Source organism: Scyliorhinus canicula, chromosome 10 (genome assembly GCF_902713615.1).
Source record: "Scyliorhinus canicula chromosome 10, sScyCan1.1, whole genome shotgun sequence".
NCBI classification, from domain to species: Eukaryota; Metazoa; Chordata; class Chondrichthyes; order Carcharhiniformes; family Scyliorhinidae; genus Scyliorhinus; species Scyliorhinus canicula.
The window spans coordinates 152,648,972-152,675,768 of record NC_052155.1 but is presented as its reverse complement, the minus strand read 5'-3'; the positions used below and the strand labels follow the sequence as shown (position 1 = coordinate 152,675,768).

Sequence of the window (26,797 nt, the reverse complement as noted above, 5' to 3'; positions counted from 1 at the left end):
AGTCCCAACAACATCCTATATTAAGTAACACTAGGAGTTAAATCCAGAAAATATTTACCACAACCTGGTTAAGGTGGTCACATCTGGGAAATAGTTGTCAGGTTCAGCGAAGGTGGAAAATAGCTACGTCTTTTGGGAGACTAAATCTGCAACTGCTGCAGTTCTGCTGTTAGCTGTCTCTCTCTCTCCCTTCCTTAGTTAGTGTTCTACAGTTATTTTATTTCTTTCCCTGTATTCACCCTGAGGAGTCAACCTTTGGCAGTCATGTGTCAGTCTCCTTATCTCTCCAGTTACCACCTCTTATAGCCCCATTGTTTTCTCCAGTACCCGGAGAGGGTCGGCCGCATCGTCGTGATCTGCTGCGTCCTGCACAACATAGCCCAGCAGAGGGGCGATGTGCTGGAGGAGGAGGATGGTCAGGATGAGGGGAACTCCTCCGCAGATGAGGGGGATGGCGAGGGGGAACCGATGCATGGGAAATGGGGGATGGTTGGGAACACAAGACTGCCCGGCGCCGCCGGCTGGGCCAGGAGGCATGGGAGGTGCTGGTAGCGGTTTTGGCGACCACGGTGAGCGGCAGTAGTGATGGGTATGGGCACAGGTAGTGGGTTCAACACCTCTCCAACGGATGACCACCGTCATCTCCCCCACCCCCCCCCCCCCCCCACCACCACAACACCCGCATGCACACCACCCCTCTATGACACATCCGCCTGCGGCACAACGGGATGGGGACACGGTCGATAGTGAATGCGGGTCTGCTACAAGGCATGGAGAATGATGACAGCCCACTCTGCGATGGGCTCCGAGCCATACATCGTTCAATAATGTCTGACTCATGGCCACATCATGACCCTCCACCTGGGTGGACTATGCACGTAGCCCTGATACTGCATCTCATGGCCCTGTCATATGGGCTGGCATGGGGGAAACGCAGGTCACACGCACTAGAGTCCAACCTCTTATCGCAGCACCCCTCACACACATTGGCACACAGTCCTCGCACGCATCGGACAGAGTACAGAGGCAGTTCGCATAGGTGTGGAATGTGTTTAATAACAGATGTCCTGTACGTGTGCCCTAGCCCATCTAACTAATCTGTGCCCTGCCCCCGTGTCAACTCACTCATCCGTGTCTACCTTTCTGGCCTTACGGGCCCTATGACTACGTCTCGGTGTTCCCCAGACGGTCCAGCAGAACTGGAGGTGGACTCCTGTGATTCCTGCCCTGTGACTGGGGTCCCCGTTGGCAGCCGCTTCCTGGGGCGACCCGGCCTGGATGGGTCAGGCCGCACCCGGGCAATTGGGATGGTGTGGTGCCACCCTGTTCTTCCCGCTGCCCACCAGGGATGGTGGGGGGGTGGCAGAAGTGGTGCGAGATTCCAGGACTCCCCCTGCAGTGGGACCCGGGACGGGCCCCAGCACCTCCCTCCTTCCCTCCCTCCCCCCCTCCCTCCCTCCCCCCCTGCCACCAGGGTGCCCAGTGGACCCCGGGACCCCGGGACTCTCCATAGGATGTGGGTGCGGCCGGATCCAGCATCTGGGGCACCGGCATCACCTGGCGCTGCCAGTCCTGGAGGGCCGCGCTGGTATGGACCAGGGTCTGGAATTTCACGGCCATAGAGCTCTGAGTGCGCCATCCATGTCTGGCTCTGTACAACGCCGTCCATCACCCAGCCAATGGCGCTGATGCTGTCAGCGATGGCCTGCAGGGACTGGGCCGTGGGCTGCAGGGACTGGGCCGTGGGCTGCAGGCACTGGGCCGTGGGCTGCAGGCACTGGGCCGTGGGCTGCAGGCACTGGGCCGTGGGCTGCAGGCACTGGGCCGTGGGCTGCAGGGACTGGGCCGTGGGCTGCAGGCACTGGGCCGTGGGCTGCAGGCACTGGGCCGTGGGCTGCAGGCACTGGGCCGTGGGCTGCAGGCACTGGGCCGTGGGCTGCAGGGACTGGGCCGTGGGCTGCAGGGACTGGGCCGTGGGCTGCAGGGACTGGGCCAGGTTGTTGAGCGCCTCTGCGATGTTTAGCTGGCTCTGTTTCCTGAAACCATGCTTTCCTGTGCGACGGCATCCCTGTCCCGGGCCATGGAGGCCGCGTGCCCGGATAGCCCCAGGCCTTGCAGGCTCAGACCCATGCCCGACACCGTCGCCACCATTGTCTCCACTGTGGACGCCATCATGACCGGAACCATTTCCTGCTCCTGGACGCGGATGCACTTCTGCACTTGCGTCTGCAGGTGCTGGAAGCCAGCCGTCACCTTCTCACACCCTGGGTCCCCGACTGCATCGGGTCTATGTGTGGGTGGAGGAATCGCCAGGGAACTGGGACCCGTCCGGGCGACGGTTGTTTGCCGGGGCTAGCTGCCCGCCCACTGTCCGGCCCCTCGGCTGCTCCTACCTCCACCTGCTGTACCAGAGCGGTTGTGTGGTGCGTACCAGTTAGTGTCCCAGAAGCCTCACTACTAACATGGCCAACCGAGGTGAGTGTCTCTGCGATGGCAGAGGGATGGAACAGATAGCAACCTCAGTGACTTCATTGGACCTGTGGTCAGGGGTCCCCTGGGGTGCAGTGTCGTGTCTGTCCTGTGTCGTCACTGGACTGGGCCGGGGGGCTGTTGTTGGAGCTGCCCTCTCCATCGCTGCTAGAGTTCTTGTGGGCTGGCCGTCAGGTGCTGGGTGCTCCAGGTCGGTCACCGCGTGGCCCTGCAACACACAATACACCATCATAGTTTGGCGGGAGGGCAGCACGGTGGCCTAGTGGTTAGCACAACCGCCTCACAGTGCTGAGGTCCCAGGTTCGATCCCGGCTCTGGGTCACTGTCTGTGTGGAGTTTGCACATTCTCCCCGTGTCTGCGTGGGTTTCGCCCCCACAACCCAAAAATGTGCAGAGTAGGTGGATTGGCCACGCTAAATTGCCCCTTAATTGGAAAAAATAATTGGGTAATCGAAATTTATATAAAAAACAAAATAAAAAAAAATAAAAATAAAAAAATTCATAGTTTGGCGGGTGCAGGGGGGTGGGGTTTGCTGTTTGGGGAGAGGGCCGAGGGGAAAGGGGGCAGGCCGGGGGGAAGAGGGGAATCTCACTTGGTGGCCCGCCCCTGACCTCGGCATTGGCAATCTCCCGGTCCACTGGTGCACAGGCTATGTCCAGTGCCCTCTGCTCATGCACGGTGAGCAGGCGCAGGCCAGGTTCACCCCCCTGCGGTTCGGGCACACTCTCGCTGGTTATGGGCGCTCTTTTCCTTGGAGGGGGGGGGGAGGGAATAACACCATTGCTAGGCAGTCCACTGCATTAAGTTGGGTCTATGTTGGCATGGATGCACAGTGCCAACGCAGCTTGTATGGGTGGCTGCAGCCATGTGCCTCATGGCTGTGGTTGTGCCATCCCCCTGGGGAGGGGGTGGGTGTCACACGTGAGGGGTAGGGGGGGTTGGTGCCATGGCACACAGCTGGGTACACACCCTGGTTGCCCTCAGTAGATCGTGGAGCTTTTTGCGGCACTGCTCGCCAGTCCTCGGTGTCACTGCGGTGGCACTCACGGCCGCACCCACCTCCTTCCACAGACGCCGCGCCACGTTGATTGGCACCCTCTGGCCGGTCCAGGGCGTCCAGCAGCGTCTCCAGGTCATGGTGTGTGAACCTGATGAAATAGATGTATGAAGCTGACTTGCGTGTGAATTTGAATTATGTGAGGGAGAGTTGCGCACCTTCAGCAATGAGAGATTGAACAAAGGGTACAGTAGAGATGAAGTAAAGGGATACTAATTGTGGTGTGGGGGGGAGGGGGTAAAGAGTGGGTGATGGAAATATGGGGGGGAAATCTTATCAGTGGTGTGTCATTCTCAGCTTTCCTTCAGTTCTAGCATGTAAGTAGATCTCTGTAGATGACCTGAAGCAACAAAGAGAAGAATATGCCAAAGTTTGTCAGTGCCAGAACACAGCCCTGTCTGACCCCACCTTGGATCTCAAACGGTTAGCACTGTTGCCTCATAGCGCCAGAGACCCGGGTTCAATTCCGGCCTCGGGTGGCTATATGTGCAGAGTTTGCATTTTCTCCCAATGTCTGCGTGGGTTTCCTCCGGGTGCTCCGATTTTCTCCGACAGTCCAAGGATGTGCAGGTTAGGTGGATTGGCCATGCTAAAATGCCATTAGTGTCCAAAGATATGCAGGTTAGGTGGGGCTATGGGGTTACAGGAATGAGGTGGGGGATGGGCCTAGGTAGTGTTCTCTTTCAGAGGGTTGATGCAGACTCGATGGGCCAAATGGCAGCCTTCTTCATTGTACGAATTCTGGTTCTGACGTTGCCCATCATATCTGACCTGACCCATCATGTCATGAAAAGAGGAAATCAAATTGAGCAGCTTCAGCAGGCAGCCAATTTTCATCAGCAGCTTAAATAAACTGTTTTTGTTCAAATGGTTGAATGCCTTGGTGAGGTTACTGAAGACAATATATAGTAGTCTTCGTTGTTCACAGCATTTCTCTTGCAGCTGCCAGACTGAGAAGTTCATGTCAAGCATAGATTCTCCAGTTCTGGAACCACACTGGGATTCGAGGTAGGTATGTTCAGCCAGGATCTGGAGTCTGATATGGGCAACACGGGCTCCCACAATGCTCAGCAGGGAGATGCTTCAATAATTTTGTAATTATTTTGGTCACCCCTGTTCTCGTACAGATCAGGGGCTGCGATTCTCCACTCTGGCGATAGAGTGCGGGCGCCGGCAGGAAAACAGGCATGTTTTACCTCGTGCCAGCACCCGTTCCAACACTGCATTCTCTGGCCTACAAGGGGGCTAGGCTAGCAAGGGCGTGATGGGAAACGTGGGGGCACGGCCTCGGAGCGGCGTCAGAGACCCGGCTCCACGTAATTGACGCAGCGCCTCGGCGCACAACAGGTGACGCGAGCGCCCAGGCTGCTGACTGGGTTCCATGGCGCCACGCCGAGCATCAGGTTCACACCCGAGGCCGGAATTGAACCCGGGTCTCTGGCGCTATGAGGCAACAGTGCTAACCGTTTGAGATCCGAGGTGGGGTCAGACAGGGCTGTGTTCTGGCACTGACAAACTTTGGCATATTCTTCTCTTTGTTGCTTCAGGTCATCTACAGAGATCTACTTACATGCTAGAACTGAAGGAAAGCTGAGAATGACACACCACTGATAAGATTTCCCCCCCATATTTCCATCACCCACTCTTTACCCCCTCCCCCCCACACCACAATTAGTATCCCTTTACTTCATCTCTACTGTACCCTTTGTTCAATCTCTCATTGCTGAAGGTGCGCAACTCTCCCTCACATAATTCAAATTCACACGCAAGTCAGCTTCATACATCTATCAAACCTCAAGTCCTGCGGAGTTGGGTGAGCAACGAAGCAGCAGGTTCACTGGGAGTTGTAGCGACAAACCTGTACACGGGCGGCTCCGACCATAACGTCTTCTCGCTGAACTGAAGCGGCGGCGAAATCTGGCAGCCACCTGAGCGACCTAGCAGCCCTTTTCAGGAGCGCACAGCTCACATCAATAGTAGAAACATAGAAAGTAGGAGCAGTAGGAGGCCATTCGACCCTTCGAGACTGTTCTACCAGTCATTAGTATCATAGCTGATCGTCCAACTCAATAGCCTCATCCCATTTTCCCCATATATCATTTTAACCCCTTTGTCCTAAGTGACATATCTAACTATCGGGCCTCACGGTGGCATGGTGGTTAGCATCAATGCTTCACAGCTCCAGTGATCCCAGGTTCGATTCCCGGCTGGGTCACTGTCTGTGTGGAGTCTGCACGTCCTCCCCGTGTGTGCGTGGGTTTCCTCCGGGTGCTCCGGTTTCCTCCCCCAGTCCAAAGATGTGCGGGTTAGGTGGATTGGCCATGCTAAATTGCCCGTAGTGTAAGGTTAATGGGGGGATTGTTGGGTTACGGGTATACGGGTTACGTGGGTTTAAGTAGGGTGATCATTGTTCGGCACAACATCGAGGGCCGAAGGGCCTGTTCTGTGCTGTACTGTTCTATAACTACTTCCTGTGGTAACAAATTCCACCAGCTGACCACTCTCTGGGTGAAGAAATTTCTCCTCATCTCTGTCCTAAATGGTTTACCCAATTTCCTCAGTCTGTGACCCTGGTTCTGGACATACCCACCATCGGGAACATCCTTCCTGCATCTACACTGCCTAGTCCTGTTAAAATTTCATAGGTTTCTGTGAGACCCGCCCCTCATTCTTCTCAACTCCAGAAAGTACAATCCTAACCGATTAAATCTCTCCTCATATGTCAGTCCCGTCATCCCAGGAATCATTCTGATAAACCTTTCCTGCGCTCCCTCTATAGCAAGAACATCCTTCCTCAGATAAGGTGATCAAAACTACACAATATTCCAAATGTGGCCTCACCAAGGCCCTGTAGAATTGCAACAACCCTTGCTCCTGTATTTGAATCCTCTCGCTATGAAAGCCAACATACCTTCTGCCTTCTTTACCTGCATGCTTACCTTCAGTGGACACCCAGGTTTCGTTTTACATTCCCCTCTGCAAATTTATGGCCATTCAGATAATAGACTGCCTTCTCATTTTTGCCACCAAAGTGGATAACCTTGCATTTCTCCAAATTTATACTGCATCTGCCATTCATTTGCCCACTCACTCAACTTGTCCAAGTCACACTGAAGGATCTCTGCATCCTCTTCACAGCTCACCCTCCCACCCAACTTGGTGTCATCTGAAAATTTGAAGACATTTCACTTTGTTTCCTCATCTAAATCATATATATTGTGAAAAGCTGGGGTCATAGAACCGATCCCTATGATGCCCCACTAGTCACTGTCTGACAAGGACCTGTTAATTCCTACTCTTTTTGTTTCCTGTCTGCCAACCAGTTTTCTATCCATCTCAAATGCCCCTAATCCCATGCGCTTTAATTTTACACACTAATCTCTTATGTGGGACTTTGTCAAAAGCCTTCTGAAAGTCCAAACATACCACATCCACTGGCTCCCTCTTGTCAACTCTCCTAGTTACATCCTCAAAAAAATTCCAGATTTGTCAAGCATGATTTTCCCTTCATAAATTCATGCTGACTCTGTCTGGTCCTGCCATTGTTTTCTAAGTGCTTTGCTATAAAACCTTTGATAATAGTCTGAGGAAGGGGTTAGAAAATGTGCCCCAAAAATTGCCTGCTTCACCAAAACCTGGCCAACGTACCACGGCTGGCGGGCTTTCCACTTTAACAGTAGTAATATCAGAAAAAAAGAAAGAAAGCAATTTGACACATCTCACCCTTGGTGCATGGAATGTGTGCACTCTCATTGACAACAACAACCAAACTGATAGACCAGAACAGAGCGAAGTGCCCTAGAGGGCAAAAAGCTAGCCTGATATAAAGTTGACATGGCCGCATTCAGCGAAACACGGCTTGCAAAGGAAGGTTGACTTCAGATAAATAGGGGCAGGATACACTTTCTTCTGGAGTGGATGAGCCAAAGGGAACCGGAGCGAGGCTGGTGTGGGCATCATAATCAAAAATGAACTGGTGACTAAGATGACCAGCCTCCCAAAGGGTTTAAATGACCGCCTCATGTCACTCAAGATCCCACTGGCAGGCAAGAAGCAAGCTACTATCATCAGGGTATATGCTCCAACAATGACCAATCCTTGAGTTCTATGAAGAACTCCACTTCCTGACTGCAGCAACATCAAAGTCAGAAAAGCTGATCGTCCTTGATGACTGTAAATGCCAGAGTCGGCACAGATCACCAAACTTGGGGAGGTCTTATCGGTAAAAGTTGGGAAAGGCAATACCAGTCGTCTTCTACTCCTGCAATTCTATGCCAAGCATGAGATTCTTCTCCCCAACACAGGTTTCTGGCTCCCAACCAGAAATAAGATATCCTGAAAGCACCATTGCCCTGGGATCTCATCAATCATGCCATTGTCAGGGAGATTTACAGACAGGATGTAAGGGTGACTAAGACTGACTGCTGGACCGACCACAGACTTGTTACCTCAAAAATGTGTCTGAAAGTTCAGCCAAAGTGCTACCCACAAGGGAAGATGATTCCCAAGCACCTGAACAACTCAAGACTGAAAATAGACTACATCTAACAGCTCACTGATGATCTAGAGAAGAGGCTAAATGAGTTTCAGACCCCCTCAGACAACAAATCGAGAAAAGCTGGGTTTCCCTATAGGATACTTTCAGAGCAGGCTCGAGGGGCCAGATGGCCTACTCCTAGTTCTTATGTACTGTTACACCACTGCTTACCAGATACTCGGCCCCAACCAGCGCAAACAGCAGGTCTGGTTTGATGAAAATTATGTTGAAATCGAGCATTTTTTGGTGGCTCAAGGCAACACAGTGGAGGCTTACAGCAGTAGCAAAGCAGTTTATTAACAATAGGTCTTAACTCTCTGTGCTCCACACCTGCCCAGGCCCCTGCTCCCAGGACCCCATGCTTACTCACTATTGGCTGGGATTGACATGCACCCGCACGATTGGCTCCGAACCGATCACATTGGCTGCCAGGGCCACCCCTTAAAGGGACCACCTCCACAATCTTCTTGAAGAAAAAAGTTAAACAGAATGTACCTAAATGACAAGTCCACAGTCAGAAAAACTGGGTATAACAACATCCACAGCACAGTCCAATGCAGAGTAACTGAGATGCAGGACAAGCAGCCGAGACAGAAGGCAGATGAAATACAAGCCTATGCTAACAAAAATGACATGAAGCGCCTCTACAAATCTGTCAGGATGGTCTATGTTCCTCAATCAGCCAGCTCCTCTCAGCCACTCAATGCTGATGAGACCATGCGACTCACAGATCAATTTCAGATCCTGGAGAGATGGGCTGAGCATTTCAGTGACATTCTGACAGACTCATCCCACAACAATGATAATGCTATAAATAGGCCAGGTCAACACAAACCCTGTTCTAGGCACTCCATCCACACACGTGGAAAACAGAGAAAGCTGTGGTCGAGCAATTATCAAGTGGAACCATCAACATGGTATTGTAGTGGTTAGCACTGCTGCCTCACAGCACCAGGAACCCAGGTTCAATTCCAGCCTTGGTGACTGCCTGTGTGGAGTTTGCACATTGGCCCCATTTGTGCGTGGGTTTCCTCCGGGTGCTCCAATTTCCTCCCACAGTCCAGGGATGTGCAGGTTAGGTGAGGTTACGGGGATCGGGTGGGGTGTGGCCTGGTGCAGACTCGATGGGCCGAATGCCCTCTTGTTGCACTGTCGGGATTCTCTGATGCTATGGCGTTTTTGCTGCTCGCCCACTGCAGGAGAAATGAAATGAAAATTGCTTATTGTCACAAGTAGGCTTCAATTAAGTTACTGTGAAAAGCCCCAAGTCGCCACATTCCGGCGCCTGTCCGGGGAGGCTGGTACGGGAATCGAACCGTGCTGCTGGCCTGCTTTAAAAGCCAGCGATTTAGCCTGGTGAGCTAAACCAGCCCCTGGAAACGCGAAGAACAAAGTGCTGACCTAAACGCCACCTTTGTCAGCCTAACCAAAGCATTCGACACTGTTAGCCATGAAGGGCTCTGGAAGACTTGAGCAAGTCCAGACAAATTAATTCAGGTGGTTCAACAGTTCCACGATGCCCAACAGGCCTGCATATGGGCAGCACGGTAGCATGGTGGTTAGCATGAATGCTTCACAGCTCCAGGGTCCCAGGTTCGATTCCCGGCTGGGTCACTGTCTGTGCGGAGTCTGCACTTCCTCCCCGTGTGTGCGTGGGTTTCCTCCGGGTGCTCCGGTTTCCTCCCACGGTCCAAAGATGTGTGGGTTAGGTGGATTGGCCATGCTAAATTGCCCGTAGTGTCCTAAAAAGTAAGGTTAGGGGGGGGGGGGGGGGTTGTTGGGTTACGGCTATAGGGTGGATATGTGGGTTTGAGTAGAGTGATCATTGCTCGGTACAACATTGAGGGCCGAAGGGCCTGTTCTGTGCTGTTCTATGTTCTATAAGACTTTGGCCCCCTTTGCTGTCGCCAATGGAGTGAAACAGGGCTGGGCATTGACCCCGGCCCTCTTCACCATCATGTTCTTAGCCATGCTCACTGTCGCCCTCCAGGAAGAGGATCCAGGCATAGACATCAACTACCAAATACACGGCAAACGTTGCAACCTGCAATACCCCCATGTCAAGACCAAGGTCCTCAGTGATAGACTGCGTGATTTTCTATTTACTGATGACTGTGCACTAAATGCTGTGAGGTGGATATGCAGCACATTGTGGACCTTTTTTCTGCATCCTGTGATAACTTCGGTCTCACCATCAGCACAAAGCAGAAATCATGGGCGCAATTCAACAGAAAAACTCCAAAGTGTCATTTTGGGTGCGTTTGGTGTGATGCTTCTCAACAGCTACATTGCCGAGATTGCGTCCCATACATCACTTAGTGCCAAAAATGAGCCCCCACCAGTCAGGCTTCAAAATGGATTGAAATGAAATACACTAATCATCCTCTGAGAATGGCACACGAGCCCTCGAGGAGGCAGTTGAGAATTGAGAATATCTTGTTTATTAAATGGTCAACAGTAGCAAAGATTTGAAAATCAACCACATAACATTCCACATCTTACACTAACCATTAAACAACAGGGAAACATCACTGCTCCATGGTACCAATACAAAGCTGTATCAGCTTTCACAATAAAAACAAAACACACAATATGCGTTATCATGCCCAGAACTTTGTCAGAAATGATCTGTCCATCATTGTGTTATTTGTTCCATATATCAGTGCCATTCAGTGTTCAGGAGCCCCAGCTGTGCAGGCCCTCCCACACGTCCCAATCTCACCGGAATCAAATCCTGGCATCCACATATTCCACTGGCGCTCAAGGTGCAGTTGAACATCCTTGACTTCCAGCGTGTTTAACTCATGGTGACGTGCCAGTTACATGCAACACTCACCACACCAGCAACAAAAACATCAGCAATCTGTGAAAGTATTTCTTCACAGGTGGCCCATTTGGATCAATGTCGTGCACCAGGTTCCGTAGCGTCTTCCTGCTTCAAACAGCATTGCCTTCTGGACTCATACATTCCCCTGAGCTCAGGTGTTCCAGGACCCAGGTACCTTAGAAAATTTGTCCTTCTTACCGGCTACAGAAAAGAAAGGAAACAGCAACAGCAGCCTCCAGGCATCTACAGCCACCAGCAGGAGCAAGCAGCAAACACAACCTGCAAATAGTTTAGTTTATTGACAGTATCAAAAATACAAAAGCCAATACAATGATGACACTAATTACTTGACACCCAGAACACAGGCGTATACCGCCCCCCCCCCCCCCCCCCCCCCCCCCCTTGCCGACTCACATCAGCAGAAAGGCTCACCAGCTCAGCCCACCAGAAAAGGCCGCTCCAACACAAAGCAAGGGTGGTGGAGAGAAAGTAAACATTTCACCCCTCCCAAAAGGGACGCTGTTCAGTCCAGAACAGGTTTGGAATATTATCAACAAAATAAAATACAGAGCAACCACCAAAGGAAAACACAAAATAGGCAGGAAGACAACAGAAATACCAACCGTACCTCAAGGAAACTATCATAAACAACAAATTAACATCGCCACCAGCAGCTAAGGCACTGCACGCCCCCCCCCCCCCCCCAGCCCTGGCATCACACCTACAATCGGTGGGAGCATGCTAAGGAGTTACCCAAACCACCTGAAAAAAAAAACATTAACACATGTCCACGGCAAGAAGGAGAGAGAGAACACCCCACACCCTCACCAGCACCGGTAGCAGGCACCAAAATAAAACACAAACCAGGCAGGAATATAACAAGGACACCAGCTGCACACTGATGTACAATCAATTGAACGCGAGACGAGTTGCTGAACAAAAGTATGACTTTAATATACTAGATGTTAAGCCCTGCGGTCGATTACAGTAGAAGGACGACCGCCGGGAGTACTGGGTATTTATACCCCGCCCTGGAGGCGGGGTTAACTCAGCCTCTCGACCAATCGGGGAGCAGTCACTGGTCAAGAGGCACATGACCGACCAGGGCCAATGGTAAGCTGGTGTTCTGCACCAATGGCAGGCAGCTATGCTAATCATACCACCACACACACCAAAGACAAAATTGAGGAAAAAACAACACCGCCAGCTGCCAAGTCAGCACACAGCCCCCCCCCCCCCCCCCCCACCCTCCCTGCTACCCCGACATCACATCTAGATCACGTCTTCACCTTCGACAACAAATTCTTCATCCAGACGCACGGAACAGCCATGGGGACCAAATTCGCACCTCAATATGCCAACACCTTCATGCACAAGTTTGAACAAGACTTCCTCACCGCACAGGACCTTCAACCGACGTTATACACCAGATACATTGATGACATTTTTTTCCTTTGGACCCACAGCGAAGAATCACTGAAACGACTACACGATGAGATCAATAAATTCCATCCCACCATCAGACACAGCATGGACTATTCTCCAAATTCAGTTGCATTCTTGGACACACTCATCTTCATCAAGGACAGTCACCTCAGCACGTCGTTTTACCGCAAGCCCACAGACAACCTCACGATGATCCACTTCTCCAGCTTTCACCCTAAACACATTAAAGAAGCCATCCCCTATGGACAAGCCCTCCGTATACACAGGATCTGCTCAGACGAGAAGGAGCGTAACAGGCACCTACAGATGCTGAAAGATGCCCTCGTACGAACGGGATATGGCGCTCGACTCATCAATCGACAGTTCCAACGCGCCACAGCAAAAAACCGCACCGACCTCCTCAGAAGGAAAACACGGGACACAACTGACAGAGTACCCTTCGTCATCCAGTACTTTCCTGGGGCGGAGAAACTACGACATCTTCTTCGCAGCCTTCAACACATCATCAATGAAGATGAACATCTTGCCAAGGTCATCCCCACACCCCCACTACTGGCCTTCAAACAACCGCGCAACCTCAAACAAATCATTGTTTGCAGCAAACTACCCAACCTTCAGAACAGCGACCACGACACCACACAGCTCTGCCATGGCAATCTCTGCAAGACATGCCAGATCATCGACATGGATACCACCATTACACGTGGAAACACCACCCACCAGGTACGCGGCTCATACTCGTGCGACCCGACCAATGTAGTCTACCTCATACACTGCAGGAAAGGATGTCCTGAAGCGTGGTACATTGGCAAGACCATGCAGACACTGCGACAACGAATGAACGGGTATCGTGCGACAATCACCAGGCAGGAATGTTCCCTTCCAGTCGGGGAACACTTCAGCAGTAAAGGGCATTCAGCCTCGGATCTCCGGGTAAGCGTTCTTCAAGGCAGCCTTCAGGACACGCGACAACGCAGAATTGCCGAGCAAAAACTTATAGCTAAGTTCCGCACACATGAGTGCGGCCTCAACCGGGATCTTGGATTCATGTCGAATTACATTCACTCCCCACCATCTGGCCTGGACTTGCAAAATCCTACAAACTGTCCTGGTTTGAGACAATTCACACCTCTTTAACCTGGGATTATCCCTCTCTCTGGATCTGTAATGATTTGATTATCTGCAAATGCTCGCATTCCAAGCATTGTCCGGCATCTCTGACTTTGTCTATATAAATGTTTCTGGAACATACCTCGCCATTCACCTGAGGAAGGAGCAGTGCTCCGAAAGCTCGTGTTTGAAACAAACCTGTTGGACTTTAATCTGGTGTTGTAAGACTTCTTACTGTACTTACCCTGATATCAGACCTACCTGGGTGGAAAGGAGCCCAATACATGTACAGGAAAGCATGTGTGTGAACATCAGGCATGCATATTGGTGAGCATGTGCATGCATAAAGAGTATAGATGCGAATGACTGCGCATGTGCGCCAGTTAGAGTGCACGAGCAGCACAGACCACCGGAAAAGGTCGCGCCGACATGGTGCACAGCAGACGTAGAGAGAGAACACCCCACCCCTTCTCCAACACTGGTAATGTGTGAGGTCCAGGTCGTAGAAGGCAAGTACACAGCTGCCAGGAAAAAGCAATACACTGCCAGCGGTGCAAGAATAACTAACCCCCCCGGCCCCTACATCAGTTGAAGGCCACTTGGTAAGTGGACCAACAGAAGATCTCACCAACCTGGAGCTTAGCGGAGTAGGGAGAAAGAGCAAAATCCACCTCCCCCTCTTCAGCACTGGCAGCATCTTCCAGCAACTCTCAAGCTACAGAGGCCGGAAGGGCTGCACCCGGCAAAAAGATACACCGCAGTTACATGGTATCCAACATACAATTCCCCCCCGATAATCATAGACCAAACACAGTGCAAAACCGAGGAACACAAGCAACCCCACGGCTCCCATAATGGGAGCAGCGGATGGCCACTGAACATAAAAAGTCAGCGGTAGTCCATGAAAGTGTCCCTATGCAACCTCTAGGCTGCGCAGCCAAACTGGGCCGCCTCCCCTTCTCTCATGCAGTATTGGCGTTTAATCTTCCATCACTACCCTGTCCGGGGGTCGGGTTATAGGAACACAGATGAAGTCCAGAACAGAATGCACAGTCAACACACAAAACAGGCCTTTAAAAACATATGCAAACTGCTCAAACAAGCCTTCCTGCATCCTCAGCCCAGTTGTCGGCCTGACAAAATCCTCCCTTGCCACACTCCAAGTAAAAGAGAACAAAAGGCCTTCCTTTTCTTCCTTCCTTCCCTTCCTTCCTTCCTTCCCTCCATCCAGAAAGCAGCAAGTAAGTCTAAGGGGAAGAGGCAGGAAGCAAGCAGAAAAGGCAGCAATAAACAACAAATAAACTCTCAGCTGCAGCAGCCTTTAGGCATTTGCAAGTAGCAAACATAAGCTGCAGCTGCAAAGTGCTCTCACATCTAACAAGGCTGTCATTAGCAATAGCCTTCAGCTGTGAAGATAGAGGCTGGTCACATTCAAAAGGGGTGATATTGGGCGAGATTCTCCCATCAGGAGACTGCCGACGCCGGACTGAAAACCGGAGTGTTTCACTCCGGTGTCGGAGGCCGCTCCTCGCCCCCTATTCTCCCACTCCCGGGGGGCTAGGAGCGGCGCCGCGTCATTTACACGCACCGGGCCTTGGCGCCGCATAAACGCGGCTCCACGTAAATTATGCGGCCAGCGCCGCGTAAATGGCATCACCCGCACATGCGCAGGTTGGCCGGCGCCAACCCGCGCATGCGTGGTTGCCGTCCTCCCTGCGGGCGCCCCGCAAGAAATGTCAGACTGATCTTGCGGGGCGGCGGAGGAAAGGAGTGCCTCCTTCAGAGAGGCCGGCCCGCCGATCGGTGGGTACCGATCGCGGGCCAGACCCCTTTTGAGCACCCCCCGGTGCTGGACACCCCCCCCCCCCCCCCCACAGGCCGCCCCTCCCAGCATTCCCACGCTGTTCACGCCAGCAGCGACCAGGTGTGGTCGGCGCCGGCGGGAACACGTCGTATTGGGCAGGCCGCTCGGCCCATCCAGGCCGGAGAATCGCCGCTCGCCCGTTACAAACGGCGAGCGGCCAGCCGTAAATCCCGGCGTGCCGGTTTCGGGGGTGGGTGGGAGAATTGCGTGCGGGTGCCGGGGTGGCGTGGCGGGACTCGCCCGGCGCCCCCGCGATTCTCCCACCTGGCGTGACGGGGGTGGAATTCCGCCCATTAACTTTCAGCATTGAAGCCACAGCAGGGCTCTGTCCTGGAAGTGTTTGGGAGGACAGATAGGCTGCAGCTGTGGTCGCCCCTGTTATGGGTCTCCGGTATATTTAAAGATGTCTTGAAGGCCCCACATACGACTTTGGCCTATCCTGCTATTTACCCGATGCACCCCGATCTGCGCTGAGCACAATGTGATGGGTAAATTGCACCCCATGTTTCAACCTGCCCAGGAAAGCTCTATCAAGTCCCGACAGAGTAAGCGATCAGAAGCTGACTGCTGTGGACAGGTTCACCTACCTCGGCAGCATTCTCTCATGCTGTGTTCAAATTGATGACGAGACTGATGCCAGAATTGCCAAGTCCAGTGTGTCCTTTGGAGGACTTTGCCATTAGGTGAGCCTAAAAACCAAACTCAAGGTCTACAAGCAGTTGTCCTCTCCATTCTTCTCTATGCGTATGAGATCTGAACTTTCTACCAGCAACAAGCAAAGATAATTAATCGCTTCCAACTTTGCTGCCTCTGAAACCTCCTCAACATCAAGTGACAAGACAAAGACCCAGGCACAGAGGTCCTCAAGAGAACTGGCATGGCCAGTATCTTCAGAATGTTACAACAAAGACTCCTCCAATGGGCTGGACATTTCACCAGAATGCCTGACAACCGACTCTCTAAGCGAATCTTCTGAAATGAAATGCAATGAAAATCGCTTATTGTCACAAGTAGGCTTCAAATGAAGTTACTGTAAAAAGCCCCTAGTCGCCACATTCCGGCACCTATTCGGGGAGGCTGGTACGGGAATTGAATCGTGCTGCTGGTCTGCTTTCAAAGCCAGTGATTTAGCCCAGTGCTAAACCAGCGGTGAACTGCAGAATGAGTACGCTCACGTGGTGACCAGAAGAGTCACTTCAAGGCTACCCTGAAGGCACCCCTCAAGGACTTCAAAATTGACACTGCATCATGGGAGACCCTTGCCCAGGACCACTCAGACTGGAGAGATGCAGTTGCCAATGGCATATGAGCATATGAGGTACAACAGATGGTGTCAGTTCAAAACAAGCACCAGGCGTGTAACTACAATGAGACCAGTTCCCCCACCTATCTCCCAGCCTCATTGCCCTGTCCCCATTGCACTACAACCTTTCATGTTAAGATAGTCACCTTCGCACCCACACAGCTCCATACCTGAATGACAAATTAAGATGCTGTTCTTCAATACTGAAGGACAATCGGCACACTGATGTGAAAATGTACTAAATGTCAACGGATCACAGTGAAGATCCAAATGGAAAATGTAGCAGCAGTTTTAAGGCTCTGTCCATATTGATCTTCTCACAACTCATTGTAAGCTTGTTAATCTAGGCTGGTGATTGAAACCCAAGAACCATTCAGAGACTTTATTCCCCTACTTTACAGTATATGGCAAATGAAGGAAGGAGCATATTTAAACCTGATTGTAAAATTGAGCCTGGAATTAGTGCCAGATAATAAGGAATAACTTATTGTGATTGTGAAGAATGGTTATGAAGAACCTGGAAGTGGCAGGGTAAAGCCAAGATGTAGACAACACAAAAGCATCTTAGACCAACAACATGGAGTTCAGCAAGCCAGGAAGACGGGCTCACAGTATTTGCAGGTTTTCCAGATGCACAGGGTGGAGCTGGACTAAAGCAAGTTGTCGAAATCATAAAATAACTTAATAACAGGCAGATCACTCAAAGTAATTGCACTTTAATAAGTTGCAATAGCTGTTTGAACTGCCTGAAATAGTCACCATGTTTAATACAGCCTTTGTATATGACCTCAATGGCAAATGGTTAGCGCCAGGAGAAGCAGATAAAAGGCAGAGATTGTACCTCTGAAATGCAGTCAGTTGTATGATTTAAACTATATGCAGAAGTGAATTTGTGTACAGTGAACTCCCACAAATGGAGTGACTGACCAGTTAATCTAGTTTTGATGGCTTTGGCTGAGGGAATAATATTGGACAGGATGGGGGCGAACCATCTTTTTTGAATAGTGCGAATGGATCTTTTATATCGACCTGCAAGTGTAAACTGGGTCTCTGTTTAACCTTTCACCTGAAAGACAACAAATTGGAAATTAGCGCCCAGGTATAAAGGTGACTGACACTTTGCATTATGAAATCTTTGCTGACCATTAAAAGTGTCCATTTAAAATTGAAGCATTTTAAAGATGCAGCAAATTGCCTCTTCCTATATGGCTTTGGTTGGTGTGGAGCAGCAATTGTTGCTCTGTACTAGACGTCAGCTTTGAAAAAGGTTTAGAAAAGTCTTACTTTGTTCCACGATGAGGATCTGCACCCAGACACCATGGTGTTATTTCCAGAAGGTTCCCCCGCCCCCACAAGATGTAGTCACAGAATTGTGACGATGGGTGACACTTTCAGAACTTGATTTGCACAATGATTTTCCGCAGAGTCCTGAAGTCATCTCCTCCCACACAGTGTCAAACTGCGACAATTTTCAAAATGTCAACTTGCAAGATAAAAAAGGCTTACATCAGGTTTAATTTGACAACAACAAAAAGCAGAGATGAGCACATTCTGGGGGGAATTTTAACCTCTCAGGTAGGGTGGGTATCAGTGAATGTGGAAGGTTAAAGCATCAAAAAATATCGGCATGGTGGCAAATTACCGACTTCCACATACTTCCGAATTTAAGTCACTTGCGTTTGTGAGTGTGTAAGAGCACAGCCCCACCCCACCCCACCCCACCCCGCCTGCCTCAATGGGACTGGTGGATCTGATTTTCACATTTGGAATCATGGATTCTGACTGCAACTGTCAATGCGCAACTTCTCCAGGTTTCCTGGAACTGCCCAGGTTGAACAAGGCGAGAGGACAACCGAGATTAATGGGGCTGATTAATTGACAAGCTAGAAAGTCTTTAAATGCAAAGACATTGGGCGAGATTCTCCCAAAACGGGAGAAATCGTAAAGCTGCCGTAAAACCCGGGCGGGTTTTACGGCAGCGCGCCCCTTCCCGACCGGGGACCGATTCTGGTCCCCGGTCGGGGCTAGCAGCCCGACGGCGTAGGCTCCGGCAAGACGGGCTTAACGATAATCGTTAAGCCCGCTTGCTGGAGTTAGCGCCGGCTGACGCGTCATATGACGTCAGCCGCGCATGCGCAGTTTGGAAGACTCCAACCCGCGCATGCGCGGGTGATGTCATCGCGTTTTTGCGCGAAACCCGCGCATGCGCGGGCCGGGTTGCCCCTCAGCCGCCCCGCGAATGGATACTGCGGGGCGGCGGAAGGACAAGTAGTGCGCGGGCATCGGGCCCGCTGCCCACGATCGGTGCCCACCGATCGCGGGCCCATGGCACCCTTGGCACGGCCGTGGTACTGCCGTGCCAATCGGTGCCATGGTTATAAAAAGCGAGTTTGTGACGCCGTTTTTACGAACGGCAAGACCAGGTGTGTTTGCCGTTCGTAAAAACGGCGGAAAGGGCTGGGACTTCGGCCCATCTAACAGCTGAGAATCGCTGCCGGCCGTAAAAAAACGGCGGCAGCGATTCGGGTCGGGACTTCGGCGGGGGGGGGGGGGGGGGGGGAGAATAGCGGGAGGGCGGCAAAAATGTCGGGAAGGCCCTCCCGCTATTCTCCCACCCGTCGTGGGGGTCGGAGAATTTCGCCCACCATATTGTTTTTTACCCAGGTGATCATGGTACTTGTTCTGAGAGTGTGCTTCCACTGCATTGGAGGTGATTTCCAAAATCTTGGCCATCATTTCCATTACCTTGGAGTTTTTTTTGCCTTTGATCTGCAGTTCCCAGCTGTCAACCTTCCCAGCAAGAAGTCTTACAACACCAGGTTAAAGTCCAACAGGTTTGTTTCAAACACGAGCTTTCGGAGCACAGCATGGGAGCAATTTATGCAGCTTTGTCCTAACATCTGATGAGGAATAAGAGAAACAGCACCAACAAGAGCACCATCATCAGTCTCATTGACCCACCAGTCCAAAGACAGAGGGGATGAACACAGAGCTCCAGCTCATAGGAGGCGATATCCTGAACACAGTAGATGCAGGCAGAGGATTTGATTTTTTGGACATGTCTCAGCAACAATGCTTCAAGAGGCTCAGGCTTGTACTTCAGTAAAGATCTGTGAATGTATCTTAACATGGCATGGCCTACCCCACTCCCCTCAAACCTCTCAAGCTGCTCAATGCATCACATTCCCATCATACACCCATCAGCACACCCTGCCACTCAAGACTCATACCTAGCATGCAGGTACTCCACCTTACCCTCACTCACTTACCAATACTGCCTGCACATGGTGCCAATTATCAAGCCAAGCCAGGAACTTCACCCACAATGCCACACAATCACTGACAGCATTTGTCTCCTTCTTGCAGCTTGAGGTGCCCACAATAGAATGAATCAAGGCAGGAGCAGCAGGGAGCAAGGATGTCTATGTTCCCTTATCCCAATGGAAGACATGGTTGTCCGCATCAAAGGACCAGCTGCAGCAGGGCCTCTGGCATCCCAGCGTTGCTAATAACAATGTAGATGACAGTATTTCCTGCCATTATGTTCCTCCTCAACTCCCAGCTCAGCTTCCTCTTACTGTCTGGCATGATGAGCAAGCTGCAGATGGTATAAATGCAGACCTTACTTTACACCCCATCCCCCTTCCCTCACACCAATCTTTCCTGCTTACAGGCACCCAGAACTTGCCACTGCCAGCAACAGCAGCCCAAGGAGGAAGTGAGAGAGAAACACTTGATTTGATATGGCTATGCTCTTCCCGCTGAAAACGGAGGCAGAGAATCCCGGCCAAGCAATTTGTAGAATTCATTTCATTGCAGAATACCATCCCTTGTCAGATTTAATACATTTTTTGTGGAACATAGCGTTAACTCCTTTCAGGGTAATTCCACAGGCATCCTCTTGTGTGAATATTGTCTGACTTCCCATAAATGGACATTGGGTGAAGATGGAACCATGTTGTGGCATCGCAATCAAGTTCATCTCTACAATGTCTACGTACATGCATTTTCCACAGGGGCTGTTATCAGTAGTTAGAAACCTGGCCCACCACTCTGAAACCTAAAGAGGCTGTAGACCTCTGGAACATTCCTACTGACTGTTATCAACCATCGTATCATTGACAAGAAGTCAAACCTGGGATATTAGAGCTCAGATGCTTACTCCTAAACTCACCAATCCAACAATGGGGTCCGGAATTGTCCTTGTTTCTGCTGCATCTGGACGATATTACTTACGTGTGTATTCTGTTTGAATTCGTTGTTCTTGTGTTTCTCATGCACTGCATAATAAATGTGTTTTAAATGAAAAAAAATGTTTTTGTTCATGGGATGTGGGCGTCACTGGCTGGGCCAGCATTTATTGCTCATGAGGGGGCAGTTCAGAGTCGAACAGATTGCTGTGGGTCTAGAGTCACATGTAGGCCAGACCAGGTAAGGGTGGCAGATTTCCTTCCCTAAAGGGACATCAATGAACCAGAGAGGTTTTTAACGACAATCAACAATGGTTTCATGGTCATTATTAGACTTTCAATTCCAGATTTTGTTTTTTATTGAATTCAAATTTCACCACCTGCAGTGGCAGGATTCAAACCTGGGTTTGCAGAGCATTATCCTGGGTCTATAGTTTACTTGTCCAGTGGCAATACCACTATGCCACTGCCTCCCCTGTGTTATTGAGGTACCAGTGTATATTTGTGTCACACCACACACAAACAGAGCAGTGTACGAACACCAGCCTTCTGTATTGTTCCTGTAATATAAATGAGGGTGACTTTTATGCACTTTGCCAATATCAATTTTATGTCTTGGCTTGAATTTTGTACAGTATGAGAAAGAAGTAAGTTGGGATAATTTTGAAATATAGGCCAATTACGTAAAAACATAAGAATATTCAGAATGAACATCTAAACTGAACCCCTTCACACACCCCACAATCTAAACTCAACCCCTTCACACACCCCACAAACTATCCTGGAACTTGATCGATCCATTTAATCCCTCCCACAAGCCCTGTACTCTCAACCCAATGATTTTTCTCATTCTGTGGGTCCTGCATACTCTCTCCACTCATTTAATCTCTGCACAGGCCCTGTAGACTCCTCCTCCTCTGCACCACAGACTGTACCCACCCTCTTAATACATTTAAGAAGAATCTTACATAAATGCTTCAAAAGACTAGTTAGAAATAGTCATCCATTTTCACTTTGCCACTACATCGACCCCAGGGCACATAATTTTATGCTCTTCCACCGACGGGATTTTAGGCGGGGCATGGCGAGACAGTGGCATGAAATTGAAGGGATAGGATTCCCTCCAGGTGCCCAGCTACCCTTTTCACCGGGGCAGGCAAGGCCTCGGCTGCGAAGCCCATTCTACACTTACCCTAATTGAGGTCTTTAGTGGCTAATTAATGGCCATTGAAGGGCTGCTTCCCAACTAACCTAATTTTTTAGGTTGGGGGGGGGGGAAGATTGATCCTCCATGGGGAAATTCTAAGAACAACAAAGTTAAACATTGGATGGGAAGGGCTGGAGATGTGCTTCCATCAGTAGCTCCCTTCTGAAGTTGGGCATCCTCCCCTTAAGGTCCAGTGGCCTCAGAACCACCCTTCCTCTGGCCTCTCCCCCGAGACCTTAATCACCCCCTTTACTACAGGCATTTTCTAATCCCCGCCCTGGAGCCCTTTGAATCTACCTGGGCCTCCATGTCCCTAGACTTCGACTCAAGCCTCCTTCGGCATTTCTTTTTCTGTCCACTGCAGTGCTGCTGGCCAATTGGCTGGCTTATTTCGAAGGCAGGACTTCCTCCCGAGCGAGGGGCCAAGGTTACCCTGCAGCCGTTTAACACTGATTCGAGCGGGTACCTCAGAGTCGGCAGGAATATGTTCCCTGCCGGCTCTTCAGATGATGGGAAGCGAGACCCTGCCATTCATAAAATTCAGGCCCAGCTTTCTCAGTTTGAAGTTAGATTCTAGTTTAATCAACATGCTGAATTGCAAACTGAGGCGGAATTCTCTGACCCCCTGCCGGGTTGGAGAATCCCCGGGGGGCGGCGTGAATCTCACCCCGCCACTCCGACGGCGGCTGCCGTATTCTCCGGCACCAGTTTTTGGGCGGGGGCGGGGATAATGCCAAGCCAGTCCGGGGCTGCTGGCAACAGCCCCTGGCAATTCTCCAGGCCCCGATGGGCCGAGCGGCCGTTGGTTTCTGGCCAGTCCTGCTGGCGTGGACTTGGTTCCACATGGTGGGACCTGGCAGGTAAGTTAGCTGATGCAGTCCTCGGGGGGGGGGGGGGGGGGGGGGGGGGGTCGCGAGGGGATCTATCCCCAGTGGGGCCCCCACGATGGCCTGGCCCGTGATCGGGGCCCACCAATCTGTGGGTGGGCCTGTGCCGTGGGGGCACTTCTTCCTTCCGCGCCGGCCACTGTAGGGCTCCACCATGGCTGGAGCGGAGAAGACACCCCCCTGCGCCTGCGCCAGTATATGCCGGCCAGTCTGCGCACGTGCTGAACCACGCCGCTGGTTCTGCGCATGCGCTAACTCGTGCAGTCCCTTCGGCGCTGGCTGGCGTGGCGCCAACCCTTCCGCCGCCGGCCTAGCCCCCGGAAGTGCAGAGTATTCCGCAACTTCCGGTGGGCCCGCACCGGAGTGGTTTGCGCCGTTTTTTACGCCGGCATCGGGCCATTGTGCCGATTCGAGAGAATCAGCATCTAATCTTTTTTGTTCAACTTTTTCTCTTTATATTCTGACTTGATACATCTGGACTTGCGTTGAGAAGACCGTGGGTGCTGTCCATGGCACTCTAAGCCTGGACACTTCCCCTTTCATAGTAAAGTTAAGCCTCTTCAGCTGAACATTGTTTCCCTTCCTTTCTTTGACCTACTGTTCCCTTTGTGGAATCATTGCTTGTGGAATCTTGATGTGGAGATGCCGGCGTTGGACTTGGGTGAGCACAGTAAGAAGTCTTACAACACCAGGTTAAAGTCCAACAGGTTTGTTTCAAACACCAGCTTTCGGAGCGCAGCTCCTTCCTCAGGTGACCTGAGGAAGGAGCTGCGCTCCGAAAGCTCGTGTTTGAAACAAACCTGTTGAACTTTAACCTGGTGTTGTAAGACTTCTTACTGTGGAATCCTGGATAGAGGTTGAAGGACCCTAATTTTGTGAATGTGTGCCTCTGGCATAGAGTCTCACTTGCTGACAGCACATGTCATGGTCATTTATTTGCAGACTCACACCTAGTATTTCCCGATATGGTGCCAGGAGTGTATCTTCTCAAAATCGTCCTTTTGTGCTGAGGATGGGGCTCATATCCAGATGCCCCTGCATTCTGCCTGCTCATACAGTGCCTGTCATCCATCCTTTATTGTTTGTACCCTGTTTTCATTGTTTATATTAAAGTCTCCGCTGTTTGCCATTGCCAGTAAGGTGATTTCCCTTGCAACTATAAGGCTTTTGAAGTGGTACAAGGTATATTTTTGAACTAACCACAAAGGTCATCGAATTCTTAAATTTATTTTTAAGTATCTTTTGATTTTCATTCATTTTCTCCAGCTCACAATGGGAGACCAGTACCGTCGAGCTCATCTATTTCTCATTTGACACCTACATAGACTTCCAGCAAGGATCTCTGGAGAGTGATCAGAAATTAATAATAATAATCATCTTTATTGTCACAAGTAGGCTTACATTAACACTGCAATGAAGTTACTGTGAAAAGCCCCAAGTCGCCACACTCCAGTGCCTGTTCAGGTACACGGAGGGAGAATTCAGAATGTCCAATTTACCTAACAGTGCATCTTCTGGGACTTGTGGGAGGAAACCGGAGCACCCGGAGGAAACCCACACAGACACGGGGAGAACGTACGGACTCCGCACTAGACAGTAACCCAAGCCGGGAATCGAACCTGGGACCCTGGAGCTGTGAAGCAACAGTGCTAGCCACTGTGCTACCGTGATGCCCACAGTCTTGGCTGCTTTTTTCTTCCTGAAGCAGGGTTGCCAATGTAGGTTTTGCTGCTCCCTGAGAATAGTTAACATTTGTTTCAATTTATTCCCAGGATGTGAGCCAGACTGCATGGCAAGGCCAGGATTTATTGTACATCCCTAATTCCCTGACAAGGTGGTGGGGTTCTTCCCATAAAATCGCAGCAAGCCGTGTGGCAAATCCCACAATACTGGTGAACTGGTATTCCAAGCTCCTGTTGCACGGAACATGGATACATTTCCAAATCAGATTGGGGTGCATGTTTTGGAGGGAAATTTGTAGGTAGCTGAAGAGATTGGGCGGCAACGTAGCACAGTGGTTAGCAATGTTGCTTCATAGCACCAGGGTCCCAGGTTCGATTCCCGGCTTGGATTACTGTCTGTGCGGACTCTGCACATTCTCCCTGGATCTGCACATTCTCCCTGGATCTGCATGGGTTTCCTCTGGGTGCTCCGGTTTCCTCCCACAAGTCCCGAAAGACGCGGTGTTCGGTAATTTGGACATTCTGAATTCTCCCTCTGTGTACCCGAACAGGCGCCGGAATGTGGCGACTAGGAGCTTTTCACAGTAACTTCATTGCAGTGGTAATGTAAGCCTACTTATGGCAATAAAGATTATTATCAAATCCCACCAAGCCGTGTGGCAATTCCCACAATACTGGTGAATTGGTATTCGAAGATCCTGACGCACTGACAAAGAAGGAACATGGCTACATTTCCAAGTCAGATTGGTGCATGTTTTGGAGGGAATCTTGCAGGTGACGATGCTGAAGAGATTGAACCTGGGACGAAATTCATTCAAATGAAGCAACTCCGCTGTGGGCAGTAATTTCACCAACTGTGCCACTGGGCGACCTTTAACAATATTTTTTTAAATGACTGTGCTTCCTGTTTTGGCTGCCAATTTTAGACTGGTTCCAAGTGTACCCACAATGTTTCTCACTCATCTTGGGTCCTAGCAACCCTCCCAAGCCTCATCAGAGTAACACAACGGGCATTCAACATTCAACGGGGCAAAAATTAGCCTGAGGCCATTCAGAGACAGCATGCTCTTCAGCCTGGAGGCCTGAAATTTGCCCTCAGACCCCCGTGACATTCTCTGCACAAGCTGACTGGGTAGTCCTGCTTCCGCAGGAAAGTTGATCATTTAATGAGAATGAAAGTTGGTGCCCATCAGGCGGGTGTTTGCAGGAGTAGTTGAGGGGGGAAAGAGGGCAGCTGCGGGGACTGGATTTGGTGTGGGGCACATCTGCCCCTCACTCCTCAATCCTTTTTTCGTTTCAGTGATCGCTTTTCGCCGGGTTCACCGCGGCCGTGAAAGAATCCCGATCAGAGCAGGTCCAACACTTGTTCTGCTTACTTGAAATAAATTTCACAAAGAGGTCTTTAAAGATGTGAAACCTTTAACCCTAATACATGGGAGGGGGATTAACATCTGAGTGACTCCCTGAATAACAGGCCTAGTGAATTTGGCCAGAATTTGGGCACAGGTTCACCCACTGCCACATTTTTCAGCCCTGGGCCCATTTTGTGCCTGAACAACAAGTGCGAAGAGTACTGCTTGGATTACTCCACAGAGCACTGGCATGGACTCAATACGCTGAGTGGCCTGCCTCTGAAAAATATGACATATACCATTTCAAATAAAAAATATTATAATGTTGACCTCCCTGGATTCCAGGCACTGCATGGTATTTATGAAGGAAAAAATGTTCAGTTAGGAATAATCATTTTAAAAAACGACATTCCCAAAATACTTTTCAAATGGATGATTGAGATCAGTCTCGATCTTAGCATATTTTAACTGGACTCTTCTTTTCATAATAGGTTTTTCTTGGGACGCTGCATTTATCTACAGTTTCCTTGGAAAAGAAAACATTTCCATTTATAAAGCACCTTTCACAATCTCAGAACAAAGTCCCAAAGCACTTTACAGCCAATGAAATACTTTATTTTAAGTGTCAACTTGAGCATGACAAACTCCCAAAAATGGTGATTAAATTACTGACAGGACAATTAGGGACGAATGTTAATTGAGGACACCAAGAACAATTCCTCTGCACTTCTTTGAAATTGTACTGCAGAATCTTTTACATCCGCCCAAGAGGGCAGATGGCAGCTTGGTTTAACATCTCATTTGATAAACAGCATCTCCGGCAGGGCAATACTCCCTCAGTGCT

The 26,797-nt window shown here is 50.5% G+C and overlaps 1 protein-coding gene across 5 annotated transcripts in view; it reads left to right on the top strand.

Moving 5' to 3' along the window:
* sugct (succinyl-CoA:glutarate-CoA transferase) overlaps positions 1-26,797 on the top strand; it is a 747,294-nt gene that overhangs the window by 705,713 nt on the left and 14,784 nt on the right. The window contains exon 14 of one of the 5 annotated variants that reach the window (XM_038809925.1): positions 20,309-20,867. The exons of the other annotated variants lie outside the window; for them this stretch is intronic. Coding sequence (XP_038665853.1) covers positions 20,309-20,400 — 92 coding nt within the window. The 3' untranslated portion in view covers positions 20,401-20,867. Of the gene's footprint in view, positions 1-20,308; positions 20,868-26,797 lie in introns of those variants that run through there. 5 annotated transcript variants of the gene reach the window in all.